Source organism: Planococcus citri, chromosome 3 (assembly GCF_950023065.1).
Source record: "Planococcus citri chromosome 3, ihPlaCitr1.1, whole genome shotgun sequence".
NCBI lineage: Eukaryota > Metazoa > Arthropoda > Insecta > Hemiptera > Pseudococcidae > Planococcus > Planococcus citri.
Window position 1 is genome coordinate 13,582,887 of NC_088679.1, and position 22,493 is coordinate 13,605,379.

The following is a 22,493-nucleotide window of genomic DNA, read 5'->3' on the forward strand; positions in this document are numbered from 1 at the left end:
TGAAATCGCTCGCTGTAGGCAAAGGAAAAAATAAAGAAGAAAAATAAACGACGACAACACCCGACGAAAGGGTGTGTGCGAGAGGGGCGAAAAAAGAGAAGGAAAAACTCGCAACTACTCCTATAGTGTAGGTAGGTAGGTAGTATATGCTAGAAAAAATCTAAATCATCTACCCTCCTCCGCCTTCAGTATTCGAACACTGTGTAAAGCTCGCGAGAATGAAGGGAGTGAGAGTTCATTAAACAAATGAAACGAATAGCGTGTCACGAGACTAACGTAAGCTTTAGAGCACCGGTAATCTAATGGGTGGACACGATACACCGAGTATTAATATTTCAACGTTGCGAAACTCCTAGTATAGGTACCCTCTTTGCTCCGCGAACCACCCCCTAAGCTCTAGTTGAGAAAAGATTTAAACCTTCGGACTACGTAATTTATCTATCGTCTCTCTACTGCTACTCTACCCTGCCCTACCGTTTTCGTTCGGATGGCAGAAAAAAAAAAGAGTGAGCCTTTCGCGTGTTCTTTTTGGGCTGAGTTCGCTATACTTCGGTCTCATTTGCATTCCCTTCGACTTCTCCTCGATCCTCGGCCGGAGCTGAGAAATTCTCTGAAAAGGGTATCAACTTGGGTGGGGTGAGAAGATGGTATCCATTCATTTCTCAGCTGTGATTTTCTGTACTGGGTAGTTTGGGTAAGTGCGAGGGTGACATTTTTTTTTTTAGAATGATTGGTGTTTTGTTTCATCTTGCATCTTGCTGGAGTCTTGGATTTTTTTTCGTTCGAGTGATGAAAAATTTTGTTCTCTGCCGAAATGTTCGCCCAATTAGAAAAACAAAAAACAAAAAAAACTACCTAATGAAAGTACGATGCTTTAAAGTAATTTTTTGTTCGGTCCTTCGTGAGTTTTTTTACGTTTCGATTTTTTTTTTTTTTTTTTTGAATGTATCTACAAGTTTTCAAGAAAATGAAAAGTAAACAGTTTGAAAAAGACTCCGAAAACTCATCATTATTTGTAGGTAGGATTTCAGTTTATTTTCAACCCCCCCCCCAACTTAATTTTTAATTTTTTAGTTTTCTATTTGTGTATGCTTGAGAAAGGGGGAAAAAGGACATAGATAGGTAAGAAGTACTCGATTAGAAGAAAGACAAAAAAAATGAAGAAAAGTGAAAAGTGAATTCATCTTGAAAATCCCTATTATTGTGCCAACTGGAGAATCTAACGCCATCTGTAGCAAGTTTCGTAAATTAGTTTAAATCTTTCAAGCTGCAGAGTAGAAATTTAGTTGAAAAAATTAAGAAAAATGTAATTTTCAAATTGCCTATAAAAATTGAGAACGTAACTTTGTAAAAATTCAATTTTGTCCCCCTCCCCCCCTCCTCCTCCTCTCACCTCCTTCTCCCCCCTCATGAGATAGCATGTTTAGAGATTTTTTTGGCCAACTGCGATTGGTTTCATGAATTCTAGCTGTAAAAAGACGAAGGCATATTCTTTTATATGTACTTATTTGAGATTTTTTCAAACTTTCAAGATTTTCTGTCAAATACTTTGGAAACCCTCTTTTTGAGTTTTTATTGCTTTTTTGAAGGAATAATTTGGGCGTCACATAACTTGGATTTTGATGCCTTATCTATTCGATACAGCCAATGAATTTTGAATTTTTTTTGACCCCCCCCCCCTTTCTCCTCCATAACTTCTGAAATGGATTTTCGGTGTTCAAAAACTGCATCTATAATACTCGTATAATGAAATATTTTGCAAAACATTTGAAGTACATATTACGAAGATACTCAATTTTAAAAGTGCATTTTTTGATTTTCTATGAATTTTTGAAAAATCAAATTCCGAGTCAAAAATGAGAAAAACCCAAAATTTTACAAAATTGACCTAGAAAGCTGAAATTTGATATCTACTTCATTTTCCACCCACAAAATTGACTGGAAACGATTTTGAACCGTTTTGAGTAGTTCTGGAACTTCGAGCAGATTTTCTGAAGTTGAAATTTCCACTAAATTGTATCCAATGAAGTAGATAGGAAAGATAAAATTCACTTCATACCTTAACTTTTACCTGCTGAATCGATTGCAGAGGGTTTCACGGCGTTTCAGAGCCTTCGTCTTCAACGTTATTTCAAAAATTCCAGATTTTCAAAAATTGCCATAAAAAACGTTCAAATTAAATTAGTTTATAAAGGGTGATTCAAAAAAAAAAACTAGAACTGCTCAAAACTGTTCAAAACCGTTTCTAATCGATTTGGTGGGTTGAAAATGAGGTAGGTAATTAGGTAATATGTAAATTTTCAGCTTCCTGGGTCAATTTGTTAAAATTTTGTTATTTATTTTTCAAGAGGGCAAAACGCGTATTTCAGATTGCATACATGCGCCGTGTGAATGGTAGGGTCCTTACAAGTCTAGCTGTAAACAATGCTGTTCACTTCTACTTTTCAGCTCGTCAAGTCAATTTTCTCAAGGAAGACCTTTGCGGATTTCAAAAAATGTAGTACTGTTGGAAAGGGGTAAAAATTCTCTACAATTTTGAGCCATAAAATAATGGAATCCTCGAGATGGTTTAATAGTTTTGTCACCTCAAAGTGGAAAGTGGACAGAACAATGTTAAATTGGCTACCTTTTTCAGCTTGTCAGGTGAATTTCTTCAAGGAAGACCTTTGAGGATTTCAAAAAAAATGTAGTACCTACCGTTGGAAAGGGGATAAAATTCTCTACAATTTGGAACCATAAAATAATGGGGTCGTCGAGATGGTTTAAAAGTTCTGCCACCTCAAAGTGCAAAGTTAACATAACAATAAGTTAAATTTCGCCACCTTTTTTTGCTCCTTAAGTCAATTTCCTCAAGGAAGACCTTTGAGGTTTTCAAAAAATGTAGTACCGTTGGAAAGGGGACAAAATTCTCTACAATTTGGAACCATAAAATAATGGGGTCCTCGAGATGGTTTAAAAGTTCTGCCACCTCAGAGTGCAAAGTTGACAGAACAATAAGTTGAATTTTGCTACCTTTTCCTGCTCCTTAAGTCAATTTCCTCAAGGAAGACCTTTGAGGTTTTCAAAAAATGTAGTACCATTGGAAAGAAGACAAAATTCTCTACAATTTAGAACCATATAATAATGGGATCCTCGAGATGGTTTGAAAGTTCTGGACTTATCAAAGTGTGAAGTAGACAGAACAATCACTAGCTTGAACCCTACAGAATGTAAGGGGAATCAAGATTCGCAACCATTTATACACTGTGTGACGTCAGAGCGTTTTGCCCTAGTGGCCATTTTTGGATTTTTACAATTTTAATAATATAGTCATTTTGAGCAAAACATTGATATTTTCAAAAAGAAATTTCGCTCGAAAATTTGATTTATTTTTTAAAAATAAGGTGTTCAAAAAATGTGATATTCTTTTTACTTTCAAATGAGATGATTTTGATGCCAGTAAGTGTCGTCTTAGTATGGCTTGCAAAGTGTTGCATTTATCTGGGGGGAAAAAACTTCAAGTTGGCCACATTTGAGTGTTTTACCTTATTCGACGAAACGTACACATTTTGAATTTTTTTGATTTCCCCCTCCTCTCCCGTTACTTCCGAAATGGATTTTTGGCGTTTAAAAACCGTACTACCTGTGTTGGAAATTTTTGGGAAAAAACTAAAAATATCAAGTACTTAATTGAGAGCAGCTTCAAAAATATTTGCCAAAAATTTCGTCAAGTACTTAATTTCAAAGTTGAGCAAATCCAAAAAGCACGCATTTATTGAACGAGATCTGCAAAACTGGGAGGGAGGAGGTTTTGGGGCCCTTTTCCAGGGTTGGCAAGTAGACTATATAGTCTACTTTACACGCTTTGTCTACGTGTAAACAACGTTACTGTAGACAACGATAGTTTACATGTAGACATTGTAGATTATGTAACTATGTACACTACAAAGTAAAACTGTTTTTTGTTTTAGAATAAGGCATTTTTTACATGGATTTTGGCAGAAAATTTTGAAAATTGATAGTTAAAATCCAATAAGTGTTCAAAAACAAGATTCAAAAAATGTCCAAAAACTAGATTTTTGAGAATCCGCGTAAAAAACATACCTCCTTGGCAAACAGCAATACTTTTCAATTTTTGACAATTTTTAGCAGAATTAAAAAACGAGATTTTTTGCATTTCTTGGGTAAAAAAATGAAACTTTTTAGCAATTTGGCTCAAAAAACAAGAATTTTCATCAATTTTTAAAGTAGGTACCTAATTTATTTTTGACAACTTTTGAAAGCGAAAAACCTTGAAAAAAGCAGAACTGATAATTTTTGCAGAAGTAAGTAGATATTGTCAATTATTGGTAAGAAAATTGAACTTTTTCGCAATCTTTGTTGAAAATACAGGTTTTTTTTCCTTCAATTTTTCAGCTGAAAAGTGACGGTAATTTTTGCAAAAAAATGACAATTTTTAGCAAGAAGGGAGATTATTTGGGAACACACAACTTCAAAGTTGACATACATTACACATAGTCTACAGGAAGTCTACTTTACATGAAGTTTACATAGATTACGCGACAAACGTAGACTATGTAGACAAAGATAGTCTACGCGTAGAGAACCAACCCTGCCCTTTTCTAATGTGAGTTACCTATTTTGAGTGTTGAGTAAAATCAGAAGACCGTAACTTAAAACCAGACTAATTTGACATGGAATGCCCCATACTTAATTTTTCAAAATAATTCAACTTATCTGAAAGATTCTCAACGTTCCAAGTACATACTAAATCTCAATCACTTCTCATTGTATTGAAATCGCGTTATATTTTCTAAACACCCTGTACAATAAATTCATATGCAAATTGAAACATCGACTCGATTCGCAAGAGAAAAAATGTAGCGTATAATTCCACGTATATGTTTCTCAGTATCTTGGATACTTTTCACCCCTCTTATCTGGCCATGGCCCTGGCGAGTGTATTAATATAAATAGGATCGAGCACACGTCCGAGCACCAGAAGACGCAGCTCGATGGCCGGCTTCGTAAAAGGAACCCGATAGGTAAGAGGCACAGAGGGCGAACGAAAAACACCGGGCACCATTTGTTCGGCGGGCATAAGAATTGGCTATCGGATCTTACGTTAGAAGAGAAGAAGCAGCGGTGAATGAGAAAGCTCGACGATAAATTACATTCGGTGGTATACTGGTGTTGACAGGCATTTCCTATTAGCCGATCTTTTGTACTATACAGTCGGTCTATACCAGAGTATACGGGGTGAGTAGTAGTTGAGAGCGATACATACACCAGACTTTTCTCCAACCGTGGTAGGGGAGTGGGGTGGTACGACGATGTCCACTATACAAGATATAGTGTCGCGGCAAATGAATGCGTAGCATGGGCCAAGGTGTCTCTCGGAGACGGTTATATGCTAGAGGTACCAAGTTCCCTGATAAAGGGTAAACAGACGGGGGGGGGGGTATTCGAGAGGGTTATTTTTCTCGAAGAATACGACGACGACGACGAATGCGATCAAGAAGACGAAGACGACGACGACGACGATGTTGAATCGTCTTTCCATCTCTCTACGTTCTCTGTCTTTTTCGCGTTTATAAATAATGCACATATTTTGTTGGCTAAATTATCGTATAATTTCGGCGGTGACGATGGCGATGCTGGTGGTACCCAAAGTACTCTTTTTCTTTCTATCTTTTTTTTTTCTTCAAAAATGAAAAAAGTGTACTAGTATAGCGTATTGGCGTAGATAGTACGTTGGTGAAGGCGGCAGTGGCGATGGCGGCAGCGAAACGAGCCTCGTCTCTTTATGATTTATATAACGTCGGAAGTTTCCTTTGCAGTTTCCTTTGTTGTTTTCGCGTTTATTTATGACGATATACGGGGGTTTTTGGTGCTTTTTCACTTGGGCCGTCGTTGCTGCCGCCACCGCCGCCACGTATACACACAACGTTTTTAACGTATTCGTTAAAAGTATGATAAATGTATTTCGCGAGCATTTGTTCGAAGCCAAAAAAAAAAATTCGAGAGCGTTCGTTTTGTTTTCGTGTAGTCGTACATATCTCTCTCTCGCTATACTATAAGGCTGGCGCGAAACACGAACACGTAGGCTGTGGTAGGTGGCGAATGGTGAACTGAGGGGGCAAGTAGAAGGTAGTTTTTGTCGCATCGTCGGAAAAGGATAATGTTTTATGTGAAGCGTGTCAAGATTTGGAGAAAAAAGGCATCCCCAGCTGATACGTATACGTGTGTTTCTGTTTTTATTCATAATATAGCACACGTCGATGGTAAAATATTTTCAAAGATTAGCGTCTTTGCTCTTCGAAGTATGTGATCAAATCTAACCTAACTACATATGGTGAATCGTTCATAAAGGTTTCTGGATGTTTTTCGAATTTATTTTTGGAATTTGATTTGGAAAAATTCAGTGATATTTTTTGTACAATTATTGAAATAGAATGCCAACCAGACGTGGACTTGTTCGGTTGGGTTGGGACCCCTGGCGAATGAACCGAATGGGGTTCACAAAATTTCATCTCTTCCTCTCGAGAATCTTTTTCGTCCTGTTGTTTTCTCAAATTCAGATACTTGAATGCAAGTTTGTGCAATTTATTTTTGTTTTTGCCTTCTTATTCAATTTTTCAAAAATTAGTAAATCTAACGGGAACAGTTTTTTTTGAGGGGGGGTGGGTAAAAATTTGTCATGAAAATAGATATCAGTTTTTTCGAATAAAATTGATAGCGTGAGACTTGGGATTATTGGGATAAGGAGAAATTATTTTAATTATTTTGTAAGGTGGTTTAGTCGATAATTAGTCCTTTGGGAAGGAATAATTACCTTGTCCTGGATAGCTCGGAGTTGGAAGAGTAATACAATAAAACCAGTCACCCTATGCACAGAATCATTCGAAAATACCAAATAAATACACAAGATTGCCGAAATATTAGTACTACCTACTGATTTATTACGATTTAAGAATAATTTGAAAATACACATAAGGATAAATCAATATAAAACACAGTAAAAGCTCGTTATAACGCTTCCAGTTATAACGTTAATTTCGTTATAACGCTGATTTCTTTTGGTCCCTAGACAGCCCCATTCACACAAAAACTTTCACTTAAAGCACGCTTCGGCTTATAACGCTCTTTTTTTGGATCCCTTGAGAAGTGTTATAACGAGCTTTTACTGTAATGGTAGAATTATTTTATAATGGACACAAGCCTTTGCTCGCATCTTACGACTCGCGTTAGTGAATAGAAAAATCTTAATAATAATTTTAAGTGCCGTAACTATATTAGCTCAAGTATTATTAATTAGCGATGAAGTAAAGTAAAATTAATAAAACAAGGTTAGGTTTTGCCTTTCATCTAAGTAAGTCTTAAGCTATAGGTGTAAATATGATGATCGACATTCATAGGAAGACAGGCATTCAGAAAATTCATGAGCACAAAAAGCGAGGTTGATGGTGAAGAATATCGAAAACAGTCGGCAAAAGTCAAGAGAAAGTCCAGGAAATTACAGAGAGAGAGCTGGGAAAATTTCATCACATTCCTGGAGCATGACACATACAAGTTACGGCCAAAGGTGTACAAGATCATAAGAAGAATTGACACAAATTTTAACGAAAGCGTGGGTTTGCCAAAGATTAAAATCAATGATGCAAAGGAATATTTTGAAGAATTCTGGAGTGATGAAAATGCACAAGATACAAAGATAGAAGATGAAATTGGAGAAACAGAAGACAGAATTTCAATTAAAGAGCTTCAAGAAGCTTTGAGAACAGCAAAAAATGCAAAAGCTCCAGGAGAAGATGGCATACCAACAGAATTGTACAAATATGCAAGTGGCGAATTTAAAAGAAGACTTCTGGAATTCCTAAATAGGATGTACCAAGAAGAAAGGGTACCTGAAGATTTCAAAACAGCAATTGTAATACCACTGTTCAAGAAAGGTGATATGTCAAACCTGAAAAACTACCGAGGAATAAGTCTACTCAACACCTGCTACAAGATATATGCGAAAATACTGGCAAAACGACTGGCAGAGCATGCAGAAGAAAAGCTGTCAGAAAGTCAAAACGGATTTAGAAAAGGAAGATCATGCACTGATGCAAGTTATACAGTAAAACTACTGATGGAAAAACGGATCGAATACAACCTAGAAACACACATGTGCTTTATAGACCTGGAAAAAGCATATGATAGGGTTAATAGAAAAAAACTGTTTGAAGTCCTAAAAGATGAAGAGATAACATATAAAATGCGAAAGGTGATAAACAGCATATATAAGAACACTAGAATAAGAGTACAAATTGGAAATAAACTCTCAGAACAAGCAGAAATAAACAGAGGAGTTCGCCAGGGATGCCCACTGTCTTGTGTTTTATTCAACATGTACATGGATCACATGGTAAAAGAATGGCAGAAAATGAAGCCAAAAGGAATCAAGACAGACAGAAGGCAAGAAATATCAACAGTATTATTCGCAGATGATCAAGCAGTACTAGCCGAAACAGAAGATGACCTACAGAGATCAATGTATAATTTAACAAAGACATCAGAAAAGTATGATATGAGAATATCTTCAGAGAAAACAAAAACAATGGCCTTCAAAGGAAAGGAGCCAGTAAGAAGCAAAATTGTAATAAATGGAAAAATCATTGAACAGGTCAACAATTTCAAATACCTGGGAAACACGATATCATACCAGGGAGAAGTAGATGTTGGTGGAAAGATTGCAAAGTTCCTGAGAGTCACAGGACTGATAAATAGGACCCTGAGAAGCAGTAAGGTGCAAAAAGAAACAAGATTGAAGGTGTACAATACCCTAGCAATACCAATGATGACGTATGGAAGCGAGGTATGGGCACTGAAGAAATCTGATAAAAGAAGAATAATGGCAGCAGAGATGAAGTTCATGAGGAGAACGGCAGGGGTGACTCTCAGAGACAGAGTCCCATCCGAGAAAATAACAGCAGATCTCGGAGTGAAGCCAGTCATGAAGAAGATAAAACAGTATAGGAAAGATTGGAGAAATCATGTCAAAAGGATGGAGGAAACAAGATCACCAAAACAGGTCCTCCAATATACACCAACGGGGAAGCGAAGCAGAGGGAGACCAAGGAGGAAACTCACGGATACCTCAGGCTCATCCTCAACAGGTTCCACACCGCAGCAGACAGGCCAATAGGCCTACCGCTTATAAGGAAACAACGACGACATTCATAGGGAAAAAGTGCATCAATTAAACTACCTAAATAAGCATATTTCACTACTTACTGACACTGTACTTATCTTCTGTATCTTTTGCGGGTTCTACTCAGGCTAAGAGCGTCGACAGAAATGGATTACACAAAGTCCTTATTATTTGAGAAATACCTCCGATGACCAGTAAGATCGGACAAATATTCGATGTTCCATAATAAATTAATAAGCATAATTACTAATCATGTTAAATTGCATGAATTATCCACTTACACAGTGGGCTAAGCGAGGAAAGAGGGACGGAGGGGAAAACTCCGTTGCCTTTACGTCTGTATTTTGAAGAAGAACTAGCCATTGCAAATAGCCAAAACCTTCTGATAAGAAATACGAGTACCTACATATACATATGTATTTCAATTGATTGAGAAATTTTTGCACCAAATGACGCTAAATCCAAAGTCCATAAAAAAAAACTAAACCAGCCCACATCATTTTTCGATTTTTGACAAATTGAAAATCAAAGGATCAAAAATGATAATCCCCTCCTCCTCCCCCTCTTCCCAAATCATATTGTTTTTCCAAAATAAAACGTTCTAAAAATCTATTAAGGGTAGAGGCACCAAATATGGACCACTTTTTTTTGGAGGATTGCCACTTGAAAACTATAGGAGGTAGAAACCTCCACAAAGGCTTAAAATGAAGTTCCATCCTTCCACTAACACTACAAAACTTCAGGGGTGAAGGTCAACTTTAAGTATGTTTTTTTTTTATTGTTGAGTGATGAGTGTCAAAATGACAGTTCGAAATTTTGGACGCCTAATATGGACCACCCATAAAATTTCAAAATAAACATACTTTCACATTTTTCAAAAGGTCATATTTATTTGTAAAATGAACAAAAAAACTTATTCTAAGCAGTTCAGGTTTATTTTGAATATTTTTTTTCAAATGGTTAAATGACGATCAAAATTTTGGACGCCTAATATGGACCACCTAAAGAATAATTTCAAAATAAACATATTTTTACGTTTCAAAACATCATATTTATTAGTAGAAATGAACAAAAAAAAAGTATTTCAAGCATTCCCCTTTTCAGCGGCTGTAAAAAATGAGTAAAAAATTCAATATCACAGGTGGTCCATATTAGCGCACCCCATTAAAAAAAAATTTGCACCGAAAATTTCTGTACATACCCTCATTTTTAGCAAAAACTGATCACTCCAGCAGAAATTACATCCTTTTTTGATATTATAAACATCAATGACATTTAGAAAATTACACCACCTATATATTTTAATAAAAGTTGAAAAACACACTAAAAAAATTTTTCAGTGTCTCCAAACAGTTTTTTGTAAATTTCTCAGCGAGTTTTGACTTTACAGTTGTAATTTTTGTCTCATTCGTTTTTTTGATGAAAAATACATCAGAATACATTTTTTCCTGACAGATTGCGCTAATTACCAACGAGAACGGGCGCTGGTCCATATTGCGGACTGGCCCATAATTGGTGCCCCTTACCCTTATTCAAACTCAAAAAATGAATAAACTTCTCACAAAAAATAGATATTTTTTTTTTTACTTTTCAAAACACGAAATTTTGGGAACTTTTGCCCTCACTTGGTTTGGGCTTTTTTTGATAATTTTTCAAAACTGAAATCCCTTTTTAAAAACCATTCGAATTCTAATATTTTGAAGCCAAAAAAAAAATCAAGTCCTCGTATGAAAAACATTATTTTTTCACCAATCAAAATACGAATTTTCAAAAGCTTTTGCTCTCGTTTCGCTCGGACCGATTTATATCTCTTTTATAAAATGAAAAATTCCGTGTTTGAGGCTTTTTTCGATATATTTTGTGGCATTTTCGGTAAAAAATGGAATTTTGAAAAAAATTATGGAGGCTCGAAAACAGCTTAAAACCATTTCCAGTCAATTTAGTGCATTTATATCAAACATGGATATGAATTGAATTTCACCGTTCCTCGTCAAACACCGTCAGTACAATAATTTTTTTTTCGATCTTCCATAAACGTGAAATCGCAGAGAAATATTCGGTTCCGAACTGCCAAAATCGATGTTGAAAAAAATGGCGTTTATTTAATCCAATAGATCGCTAATAAGCACCAATAATTATGGCACTTTTTGAAAATCCAAAATTTCCAAAATACCTACACCTAGAAGCTTCAAAACGATTTGAAAATAACCTTCAATAAAAGTTAATTTTAGCTTTTCAGCTTCATTGGGTGAAATTTCGAACTTTCAAAAAGTTTCTGGAAGCTCCAGAATAGTTCCAAGCAGTTCCAAACCGTTTCCGATTGATTCGGGGGGGGGGGTCTAAAAAAATAAATGGGGTAAAATGTTAATTTTTTTTCAAATTTTCGATCTAAATTTGATTTTCAAAAATTCACCAAAAATCTAAAAATGCACTTTAACGTCTGAAATTGTGGCTTGTGATATATTTTTATATGGTCTTCCAATTTAGCTGTACCTGGTTCCAAACATTAGGGGTACGTGAGAGAGGTCCAGAGCAGCCTGATCAAAAAAATGAGCCAATTTTCCATCTTAGCATCCTCCTCAAAAACTTGACAAATGACACGTCACTTATGATTTTGCATTTCTCTAATACATATTTTGACCATTTTTGGAAACACGAGAGCTGGAGAAGGGAAATTTAGAATAGTGAGATCGAAAAAATGAGTCAAAATACGAACTCAGCGCCTTCAAAAAAACGTTCAAAGGAACCCTTCTGTACCCAGGGTGGAAATAAATGTGTTGAAAAGAGGATTTAAAAAACTTTTTTGTTTATTTTGCTATTTCTGCTTCAAGTTTAGCCAGTAAAGAGAACTGATTAAAAAAAATTGAACGGAATCGCAGAACAAAGCTTCATTTTTGGTTCGTTTTGACACGAAAAAAAAGTCATTTTGTCGAACAATTTCTAAAATGAACTAGATAACGTATTTTGATGGCCCTTTAAATGATTTTGTGAAATTTTGGGTTCTTTTTTCTTTTAACTTTTTGGTCAAAATATTTGAAGTTTCGGTGTAATTATTCATACATCTCCAACATCAAAAATCATCTCTCATTTTCCCCTCCCCTTCCCCATTATTTTCAATCTTCCGTAATAAATTAGCATTTGGCATAATTTTATACTTAGCAAAAAAAAAATCGAGTTCCAAAACACATTTCACTATCCCATTCCCCTCCCTTGGTTTTCATCGTCCATTATTTCTGTTATTTGCGTATTATAAAAACTTCCAACCTTTCTCTAAATGGGCTCAAAAAAACAACTACGTACCTTTACCTGCCTACATAAAAAAGTACATTATTTAATGATGTAATATTATATTCGCCATCGTAAATATGTCTTCGTATGCATAAATAATTCATACCTACCATTATAAATTACCCACTCTCCGCACCCTCGGATCGCTACCCTTTATGACCCAAATTGAAAAAATCAATCATTTGATAAAACTATAAAAGACAGAAAAAAATACATAATATGGTAAAAAAATACCGGTGGAAAAAAACACAACTTGGACGCGGAGTAGAAACGAAATTCGCGTGTTAAATAAATTGCATAAGTGGTTTGCCGTGAATACGAGTTGATGTTATTTTAGGCGATTAGATATGCAATTTATTTAACATCTATATTTCACGATTTCTACGCTTTTATCGTACGCTCCTCTACTTACCCCTCAACTGTACAGGGTCTCGTTGATATGCGTGTATTACGTGTTATGAGTGGTTGGTAAGAGGAAGGGGAGGGGGAGGAGGAATTAGGGATAAACGAGAAGATTCTTACACGTTTGGAATTTCGCCAACACTGTTGTGCTCTCTTTATTGGATTTTTTTTTCGTGCTACTGCTGAACTACGAGGATGAACCAGTATCATATCTAGCATGGTGAAGTATTTTTTTTTACTGAATTTCAACGAGGAGAGAATAAGTATATGTGGGAAAATTTACCTTGCTGTGCACTTTCGTTCGAATATCGAAATAATTTATTCCTGTGACCTTTTTTTTGTTTTGTTGGTGTTGTTGCTGTATTGTTAATGAAGCTTTATTAATTGGAGTTTTTTTTTTGTTTTTTTGTTGTGTTTACAGATGAAATCGACAATATTGGAGGATACTTTACTCATAGTAGTGAGGATTCGGAGGATGCGTTCAGTACCGAAGGGGATAATAGTACGTTCGATTGGGGAGATAATTATATTCTTCGGCCGAGACCAAGAGTAAGACCAAATACTCGAGTTTCGGTGTCGTCGATGCAGATCACTTTATCCGAGATGGATATTTAATGGTAAGTATTCGGAAAATACATAAGTTATTAACTGAGTTGGATGTCAAAAATGGATCTACTCTTTTTATGACTGGCATGTGTGACTTGAACTTATTGCTCTACTGATCGAATGATTAATTGAAATTTGAACTGCAGGGTGAATTTAAAATTGAGTTTATTCAAACTGGTTGAAACTTTTTGGTGTGTATGTTTATGACAAAAAATTAATTTATGCAGCTAGAGTTTTGTTGGAAGCCTATTTCCGACTTACTGCTAAATGCTTCATTCTAGAGGTTGAAAAGAGAGTGAAAACAAGAGTACATGACAATTTTAATATTTTTATGAAGCAAATTTCAATTTTTAAAAATACCAAAAATTAAACCATGTCCTTTGAGGGGGGGGGGGGGGTGTTTATACATTATCACACCCGCGAAAAAATGTTGTTACTCGATTTTTTCGGCTTGCCTTTGTACCATTAAGTTGTTACTTTGAATGAGAAAATCACGTCATGAAATTCGATCCTTCAAATTTTTACTTAAGGCGTATGAAAAAAATTCTCTAAAAACTCCCCCCCCCCTTTGGAAAAAATTAAAATTAAAAAAACAAAATGTTTAGTCTTCACATCATAATCCTTGGATTTGGTACAGTTTCATGAAAAATCACTATTCAGGCGTTTTGACCCTCCCCTCTCCTTACATGTTGAAAAATGGGAACTGCCCCCCCCCCCCTATTCAAAATAAGAAGAATCAATAAAATTTGGACTTTTTACGTTTTTTTCGTTCTAATCCTTGAAGTTAATACTTTCAACTCCCTCCAACACCAAGGGAGATTTTTTTTCAAAGAGGGGGGGGGGTTATTTTTGAAAATTCTGAAACAGAAATGAAATATTTTTGAAAAATTATTACCAACGAATTTTGATTTAATTTTTTCTACAACTTTGGGGGCCTTCATTACACGAAAATGTTTGGAAAATTTAACTGGAGAGGTGAGCGGGTTCTGCGCCAGGAATGAAAAATTCATCCAGTTAAATACTACAAAACGAACCAAACAAGACAATGTCTGCTCGTTCTTCTGTAGGTATTTCATGTTTGAAAAAATAATTTTTGAGTGGGAACTCGTATAGGGTGGGGGAGGGGTGCTGAATGAGGTGTTTTCTTGAAAAAAGATTTACATACTCGTATTTGGAGAATTTTGACCAAAATGGAAAGTATTTTTTTAAATTTACAGACTTCATCTTTCTTATTAATACATTTATCTTTGTTTTTCAACTTTGGGAGCTTCTTTACAAGGGAACCAACATTATTTGGCGGATTGAGGAAGGGTTTTTTTCTTTTCAAAAAAGGGATGTTTGGGAGAATTTCGATTCAGAAGTAGGAAAATTTCAGAAAATGTTTACCAATTTTGTATGTACATCGTACTTAGGTACCTAGGTATATTCTACTTTTTTTTCCTCTCAATTTAAGGGCCCTTATTATTAGAGAATAAAATTGCTTGTGGAATCAAAGGAGATTTTGTTTGTAAAAATGAGATAATTTTTTTTTTTTTAATATGAAAGTTTTTTGAATAATTTTTTTACTCTTTTGAGTTCTTTCAACTCTCCCTGTGTAATTTAATTTTTGTTGGAGGGCTAAAATTTTCAGCAATTTTTTTTCCATTATGAAAACCCAAAAATGGGATGGGACAGCATAAAAATGGCCAAAAAAATTTTACAATTATAAATAAGAGCCACCCTACTCTGATTGAGACGTATTTCTTTCGTGTGAATAGAGACACTTGAAATCCTTTTCCCCTCTAAGGTCTTTAAAGGTTGTCAAAATATCAAGAAATCGAAAATTTCAGGACACTTGATTAAAATTTTTCACTCATTTTGGCATTTGCGCACTGAGTAGCTTTTCATTTCTTCCTTCTCCCACTCAGAAAAAAGATTTGGAAATTAAGACGACCGCTTCAAAAATAGGTGTTTTTGGATAATTCTGTTTATACATACTAAAAATTACTAACGATTCATTTCGTTCGAGAACGATTCACAAAAGAATCAATTCAGCCACTCGTAACTTGTACATCTACCACATCTCAACTTCGAAGTTTTCTATTTTAACGCAAATAATTTGCGCAAGCACTTTTTTTTTCAACAAGGAAACTCAACTAATGCGAACTTTCATCGCCTGTAGAACAATCAAATCGCTCTATCATGACGAAAAAACAACCAAATTTTTAAAAAACTATTTCTAAAAATACGAAATCAACGACGACGACGAAATTTCTAAATCAAATTATCAAAAACATATTCCAAACAGTCGAGGAGAGCAAGTGCAAGAGAGAACGCTCGTTCACAGCATAATGAAATAACTACGGAATAAAAACTTTATTCAATTGGCACCCCTTCCTCGCCTCCTTTCGCTTCATCTTTAAAACTTACTTCATTAAATATACAAAAATAGCATCGGTCATTGCCTTTTTAAGGGTTGTTAAATTTCTCGCTGAATTTTCTAGCCCCAAGCTGCCAGTGGAAACTACACCACACTGATGAAATATTCTACAAGAAGCAATCCGCGATCCGCGGTTCGGTCGAGCGAGCGAAAAGTTAAAAGAAAATGGCACAAAAAGACGAATCTCGGAGCAAAACGATGAAGGGATACGGGTACAAGAGACGGTGGAGACGACCCGAAAGAAAAATAATTAATTTCGTTATTAGCAAACTAAATAATATAAAAGGACATTCGAAGCGCAAATATTTTTTAATATCTTTCTTATATTTCGAGAAAGAGGAAACGAGGGAGAGTGGAGGGGAGGGGGGGGTGGATGGAAAAAGCGACTACGGCGACAACGGGCATTTTCGGAAGAAGAACGAGAATACGAAAGGAAAAAATATAAGAAAGATAGATATTATAAGGGAAAGACAGAGAACTACTACACCAAACGAGGCAAAAGTTTCTCTCAACTGCATTAAATAAAGATTTTTAGCCCGTAATTATAAGTTAAGGGAATTTAATCTTCAAAAAAGAATTATAAAATCCCTTTGTAATAAATTGCGAATAAAAAGTTTTTCCACTACTTTATTTTCGCTTCAACGTAAAGTTAAGATTTTATTGCTAATTGCGATAATTTAGTGAACCGTGGAACACGCGAGGGGCAGTAATTATTTGACGGGGTGATTTTTATTTTCGTTTCGCACTTTTTTTTCCTTTTCATGCCATCGACGCCGCCGCCGATGTTGTAATTTTTGCTTCGTCGCCATCGCCACCGTTGCTTATTTTCTATTGTGAAATATACAGACCATTATTTTCGCTCTTCCTCGTTCTGACGATCCTACTACCAGTACCATGTTCGAGGGATGATATTTATTAAAAGCTCGAATCGAGTCCTACATAAATGATAAATACGGTGCAGTGTTAATATATTACACGTATTTCGTTTTTCGTGTTTATAGTTTTTAGTTTTTACGCTTCGGTCATTTCCCTCTTACCCCACACCCTCCAAATTCACTTTCTCTTGGGCTATATTATTCCTGCAAAATATGTACACAGCACCGAAGTCGAGGCTTTAGACCTACGACCAAATATAGGTCCAATAATTTACGTTTAATGCGTTAAATTTTTTATTATTTTTTTCGTCCGGCTTTTGCGAATCTACTCGCGATGCTTATTTAATCCATTTCTCCCACGTTCACCCTTCTGTAACTCTTGCAATATGGAATTTTTCGCAAATGTACGAGTAACTTTGTCTCATAGAATGTATTTCACATACACACACGAGTGAGATAATTTCATATTATTTATTTTGTATATCGGATAATTCACGATGTGATTTTATTCCTAATTGAAAAATGTAATGTTTTATATTCTCTTTCCTCTCTCTTCATATTTTTTCGCAACACGACAAAAGCAAAAACGAATAAAATATTCAACACGATGAAGTGGGATTCTAAAAACTAGACATTTAGGAAAATTTTACTTTATCAACTAGTACATTTTGCAGACTCAAATGTTTCATGTACCTATTCGTATTCACTATACCGGACTGCTGCTGCTCCCTCTTCCATAGACTCGCCAGCCAGCCTTTTTTTATTTTTATTATTAAACGATGGAGTACGTGAGCGGAAAGTGAAAATTTTCCAGCCATGTAATAAGAACTTTTTTTATTACCTTTTAAGCAAAAGCATGAAGAAATTTTTTAGAGCCTATGCTTTTAACGATTATGTAATTGGATTAAACGCGTATATACGATGCCTGGATCTTAGGGCTTGGCCCTTGGTGGGTCTGGAAACTCAGTGAGAACGTGATGGAGCTGCGCAAAGTCGGAATTGGGGGAATTTTTTTTTTAGCTCACAATAAACAAATTTTAATAAAGAAGAATTAATAACTCGACGACACAGAGCGGTCGTTTTTTTCGACTTTTCATTTTATTTCATTTTTTTTTTTTTTCGTTTTCTGCGCGAGCAATTACAATGGTCTTGCCTTTTCTATTTGTCCAGTGTTTATTCGTGAAACTGCTTAATCACACGAGTAGATTTGATTAGTAAGATAGCCCCAACTTTTCAAAAAAAAAAATAATAATAATAATATAAGTATGATATATATTTACTTCGATTGAACCCAGCATTAGATTGCAGAGGGGGGAGAAGAAGAGATTTGAGATTTTTCGAAATATTATCAACATTTTGAAAGCTCTTATTTCGAGAACGAATGAACTTGAAGTAAATCTTCGTGGGATATTGAACACAATGAAAAGCAGATTGAAATTTGAAAAGATCGAAACAGCCCAGCCTAAAAAAAATCCCATTTTTTTCAAGTATAGTGATAAAATAATATTGTGTCGTAGGTACCTACTAAATATACGTTCGTATATTCGAAACCTACTGACTAATTACCTACTCGAATAAGCAGGTAATCGGATACGGAGAATGCACTGGTGTAATCGTAATAAAGCTAATTACTTACCTCGGCTAGGGCTTTTAGTACACTACCGAACACAATACAATATCATACGCAAAGTTCGTGTAAACGAATGTATTATGGTCAAAAATGACACAATATACTTAAACCGACTCGGAGAAATAGGGAAAACAATACAATATTTATCAGAGGGGGAAAATTACGTTAACACTACTGAATTATTACTAAATTATAAAATATACAAGAACACTTTAAACCTAGGGCCGGAGCTCTAAAGAATTAAGGACATATTATCTTGGCAACTCGCTTGCTTCTCGAAAACGAACTACGAGTTGGTCCAGTTGCCAAGGAAGCTGGAAGGCTCATTTGACACCTTGACCACTCATTGTTACCAACCACATCACCGAACGGTGCTGGAAGGGTTAAATTACCTGTTTATACACATACGTGTTACCATTAAGGCATATCCGTCTAACATATGCCCTCCGAGGTTTACTCAGCTATGACTCAGCGAGCTAAGTTCCCAGCAGAGGAAATCACGGTGTGAGACATAGACATGACTTAATGATAACACTGTCCGTACGGACCCTGCTGCCCCCCATGAGTTTCTCGGATGAGAAATTGGTGAGCAGAGAAGAAAGAAGAAAATTCTCAAATTTGGAACCACAGCGCACCCTAAGTGTTGAAGCAGGCGCGTACGTGACCCACTGAGCCACCAGAGATCGATCACTCGAAATACAATGTACTCAACAAATACACGTAACTACCTAGCTCTAGCCTAGGATACACAACATCGAAAAAGTTGCCAGTTAGCAATAATAAGATCCTTTTTTGTTTCAGATACCCGTCCGGAAAAGGTGAGAATATGGATCAAATCAAGATCAGCCACAGCAGCTCTGAACGATGAAGAAAAGAAGAGCTACGTACGTAGCTGCGAGTTTGATGTCCAAGTCAATATGTCCAAAGCAGGTGAGAACCGGTTACCAATAATATTATTGCTTCGATATAACTATTGTAAATAAGAACCAAAATAAGAGAAAAAAAAAAAAAAAAATCAATTTGGAATAAAATAAAGCTCGTAACTATAGTTGTTATTGTATTCTAACATCATTGTTTCTATTTTTATGTTTCAGGTATATGGGTCATTAACACCTCCGAGCCGGTCTTTAATTACCATCGTAAACATCAGTAAAAATAAGTGCAACGTTTAGGAAGAAAAAAATGTGCGAATTAGAAATAAGTTTGTACTTTTATTCGATGTATAGGTTACAACATGCATTGTAAATACTGATTATTGTTTATGAAAAGAAATAAAATAAATACCAATACTATTTCGTTAACTTATATACAAATACCTACACAGGTATTTGCTATCGGAAAGCGGAAGCGAAGCACAAATTAATTAACTTTAAACACAGATTACAGTAGCTAACTGTATTTTAGGCGCGTTTTTCCGTAAGGAAAATCAAGCTCACTTTGCATGCAATAAAGATTTGCGTTGAGGCGCCAATGATAAAATAATATTGTGTCGTAGGTACCTACTAAATATACGTTCGTATATTCGATACCTACTGACTAATTACCTACTCGAATAAGCAGGTAATCGGATACGGAGAATGCACTGGTGTAATCGTAATAAAGCTAATTACTTACCTCGGCTAGGGCTTTTAGTACACTACCGAACACAATACAATATCATACGCAAAGTTCGTGTAAACGAATGTATTATGGTCAAAAATGACACAATATACTTAAACCGACTCGGAGAAATAGGGAAAACAATACAATATTTATCAGAGGGGGAAAATTACGTTAACACTACTGAATTATTACTAAATTATAAAATATACAAGAACACTTTAAACCTAGGGCCGGAGCTCTAAAGAATTAAGGACATATTATCTTGGCAACTCGCTTGCTTCTCGAAAACGAACTACGAGTTGGTCCAGTTGCCAAGGAAGCTGGAAGGCTCATTTGACACCTTGACCACTCATTGTTACCAACCACATCACCGAACGGTGCTGGAAGGGTTAAATTACCTGTTTATACACATACGTGTTACCATTAAGGCATATCCGTCTAACAATAGGGACCGTTCAGTGTGGCAAAAATTCCTACCCGTAGCTGGCGAGTGTCTCTCAAAAGGGAGGATGAGACCTACCCAAAAATCGGTTTCTGACGTTTTTCCCCCTCCCCCCAGAAGTATGGGTCCTATCAGGATTGGTACGCAGAAGGAATTTTGAAATTATCTAAAAAAAAATTACACTTATGAATCCATTTTATTTTTTTTCTAACAAACTTAATAATTCGAAGTGGGATCCCAAGCTTTCAAAGGGGTACAAGAGCTTTTAATTTGAATCAAAATTTTGAAAATTCCAAAAATAAAATGGAATATTGATTACGTTTTTCTAGTTTGAAAATACCCGCTTTCTTCTTTCAAAGTAAGAGAGAGGGAGGGGGGGATAAGCCAAGATCTACAAAGAGTCGTTTTTAATTTATGAGAATGTAGAAGTTGCAATGGCAGATAAATGAGCTTACATGAACAACGAACGCGGCAAAATTTCAGACTTGCAACCCTTAATGTTGAGGCAGTGATCAGCAGCTTCTAATTTTCAAAATATGTAATACCTACTATTAGGTCACTTTTGCATTATTTCAAAAATTACATGTACCTAATATCAAATTTTGTTGAAAAATTAATAAAAATCACCATTCGTTTTTTTTGGGGGGGGGAGGGCGAACGATTTTTCATAAACCGAAGCGTTTTTTCACGAACGATAGAATCAATTTTCAAAAAAAATGAATCGTTTTTGAACGAAGGAATTCCATTTTTAATTTATAAAAATACTGGATCTGATTCTCATGAAATTTTAAATCATCGTTCGCAAACGATTTTCTGTAAAGTGAAACCTTTATTCACGAACGACTGAATCGACTTTCAAACGAAATGAATCACTATCGAACGGACTAAGGATATCGTTCATAAAGATACTTGTTCAAATAATTTGACGTTTGAATTACCGTTCGCGAACGACTCTCTGTCTCTGGTTTGAATCATCTGTGAATTTTGGGAGAATGATTCTGATTTTGTGTGATCAAATGCATTGTTTCTGTTATTCTGTTTCTAAATGATTGATTCATGTGAAAGTGTTTTGTTTTGGTTTATTTTTAGGATTTTTTGATTTGGATAATACATTATATAACTCAAATTAAATCATTCTCGAAGAATTTCCTATGACTTTGAATTCTCATTCAAGAACGACTGAATCGATTCTCAAAAAAATGAATCAGTTTTGAAGTAATTTGTTACTCGTATAAAGTTAATGAAATCAGGAATTTCTTCAAAAAATTCTACTTCGAACGCGTAAAATAGTCGTTCACGAATGATTCTTTTTGGGTTGAGTGAGAGAGTGTGATTCTGAATCCGTGTGATTAATTTCTAAACTTCTCAATTCATCATCTCATCGTTTCTGAACGATTGATTCGTTTGAAAGTGTTCAAAAAATTCCTCTGATTTTGATCTTAATCGAGTGAATGAATCGTTCTCGGTCATTCTTCAATAATTTTCTATGAATTGAAATGTTCATTGACAAACGACTAAATCTATCTATTCTTTAAAAAAAAATGATAATTTTAATTAATTGAAAGTATTTCTTTAAAAATTTTTCTTCTGGCTAGTAAAATTGTCGTTCGCGAATGATTCCTATTAAATTGAGGAGGGGAGTAGGTAATTGTGATCAATTTTCAAGCTTTTCAAATCATCATTTTCATTATTTCTGAATGATCGATTCATTTGAAAGTAAGTACTCAAAAATTTCTCTTACTTTTATCTAACTCTAATGAGTCGTTCTCGAACAAATTCGTTACGAATTGAAATATTCGTTCGCGAACGACTGATTCGATTTTCAAAAAAATGAATCAGTTCCGAACTAATTTGTTGTAAAGTTATAACGATGAAGATATTTCTTCGAAAAATTCCGCTTCGACATTGAAAATTGAAATTGTCGTTCACGAACGATTCTTTTTGATTCGAATCATTTGTGATGAATTTGTTATAAATGTATTCGATTCATTAAAGTAGAAGATTCTAAAAACAATTTAAATCTATTTACGTTTTCAAAAAATTGACTCCTAGAA

The 22,493-nt window shown here is 35.2% G+C and overlaps 1 protein-coding gene across 1 annotated transcript in view; it reads left to right on the top strand.

The window, feature by feature from the left end:
• LOC135841105 (max dimerization protein 3-like) overlaps nucleotides 1-22,493 on the top strand; it is an 835,585-nt gene that overhangs the window by 804,924 nt on the left and 8,168 nt on the right. Inside the window, exon 6 of the mRNA XM_065357911.1 lies at nucleotides 13,287-13,482. Within this exon, the coding sequence (XP_065213983.1) occupies nucleotides 13,287-13,480 (194 nt within the window). The 3' untranslated portion in view covers nucleotides 13,481-13,482. The remainder of the gene's footprint in view (nucleotides 1-13,286; nucleotides 13,483-22,493) is intronic.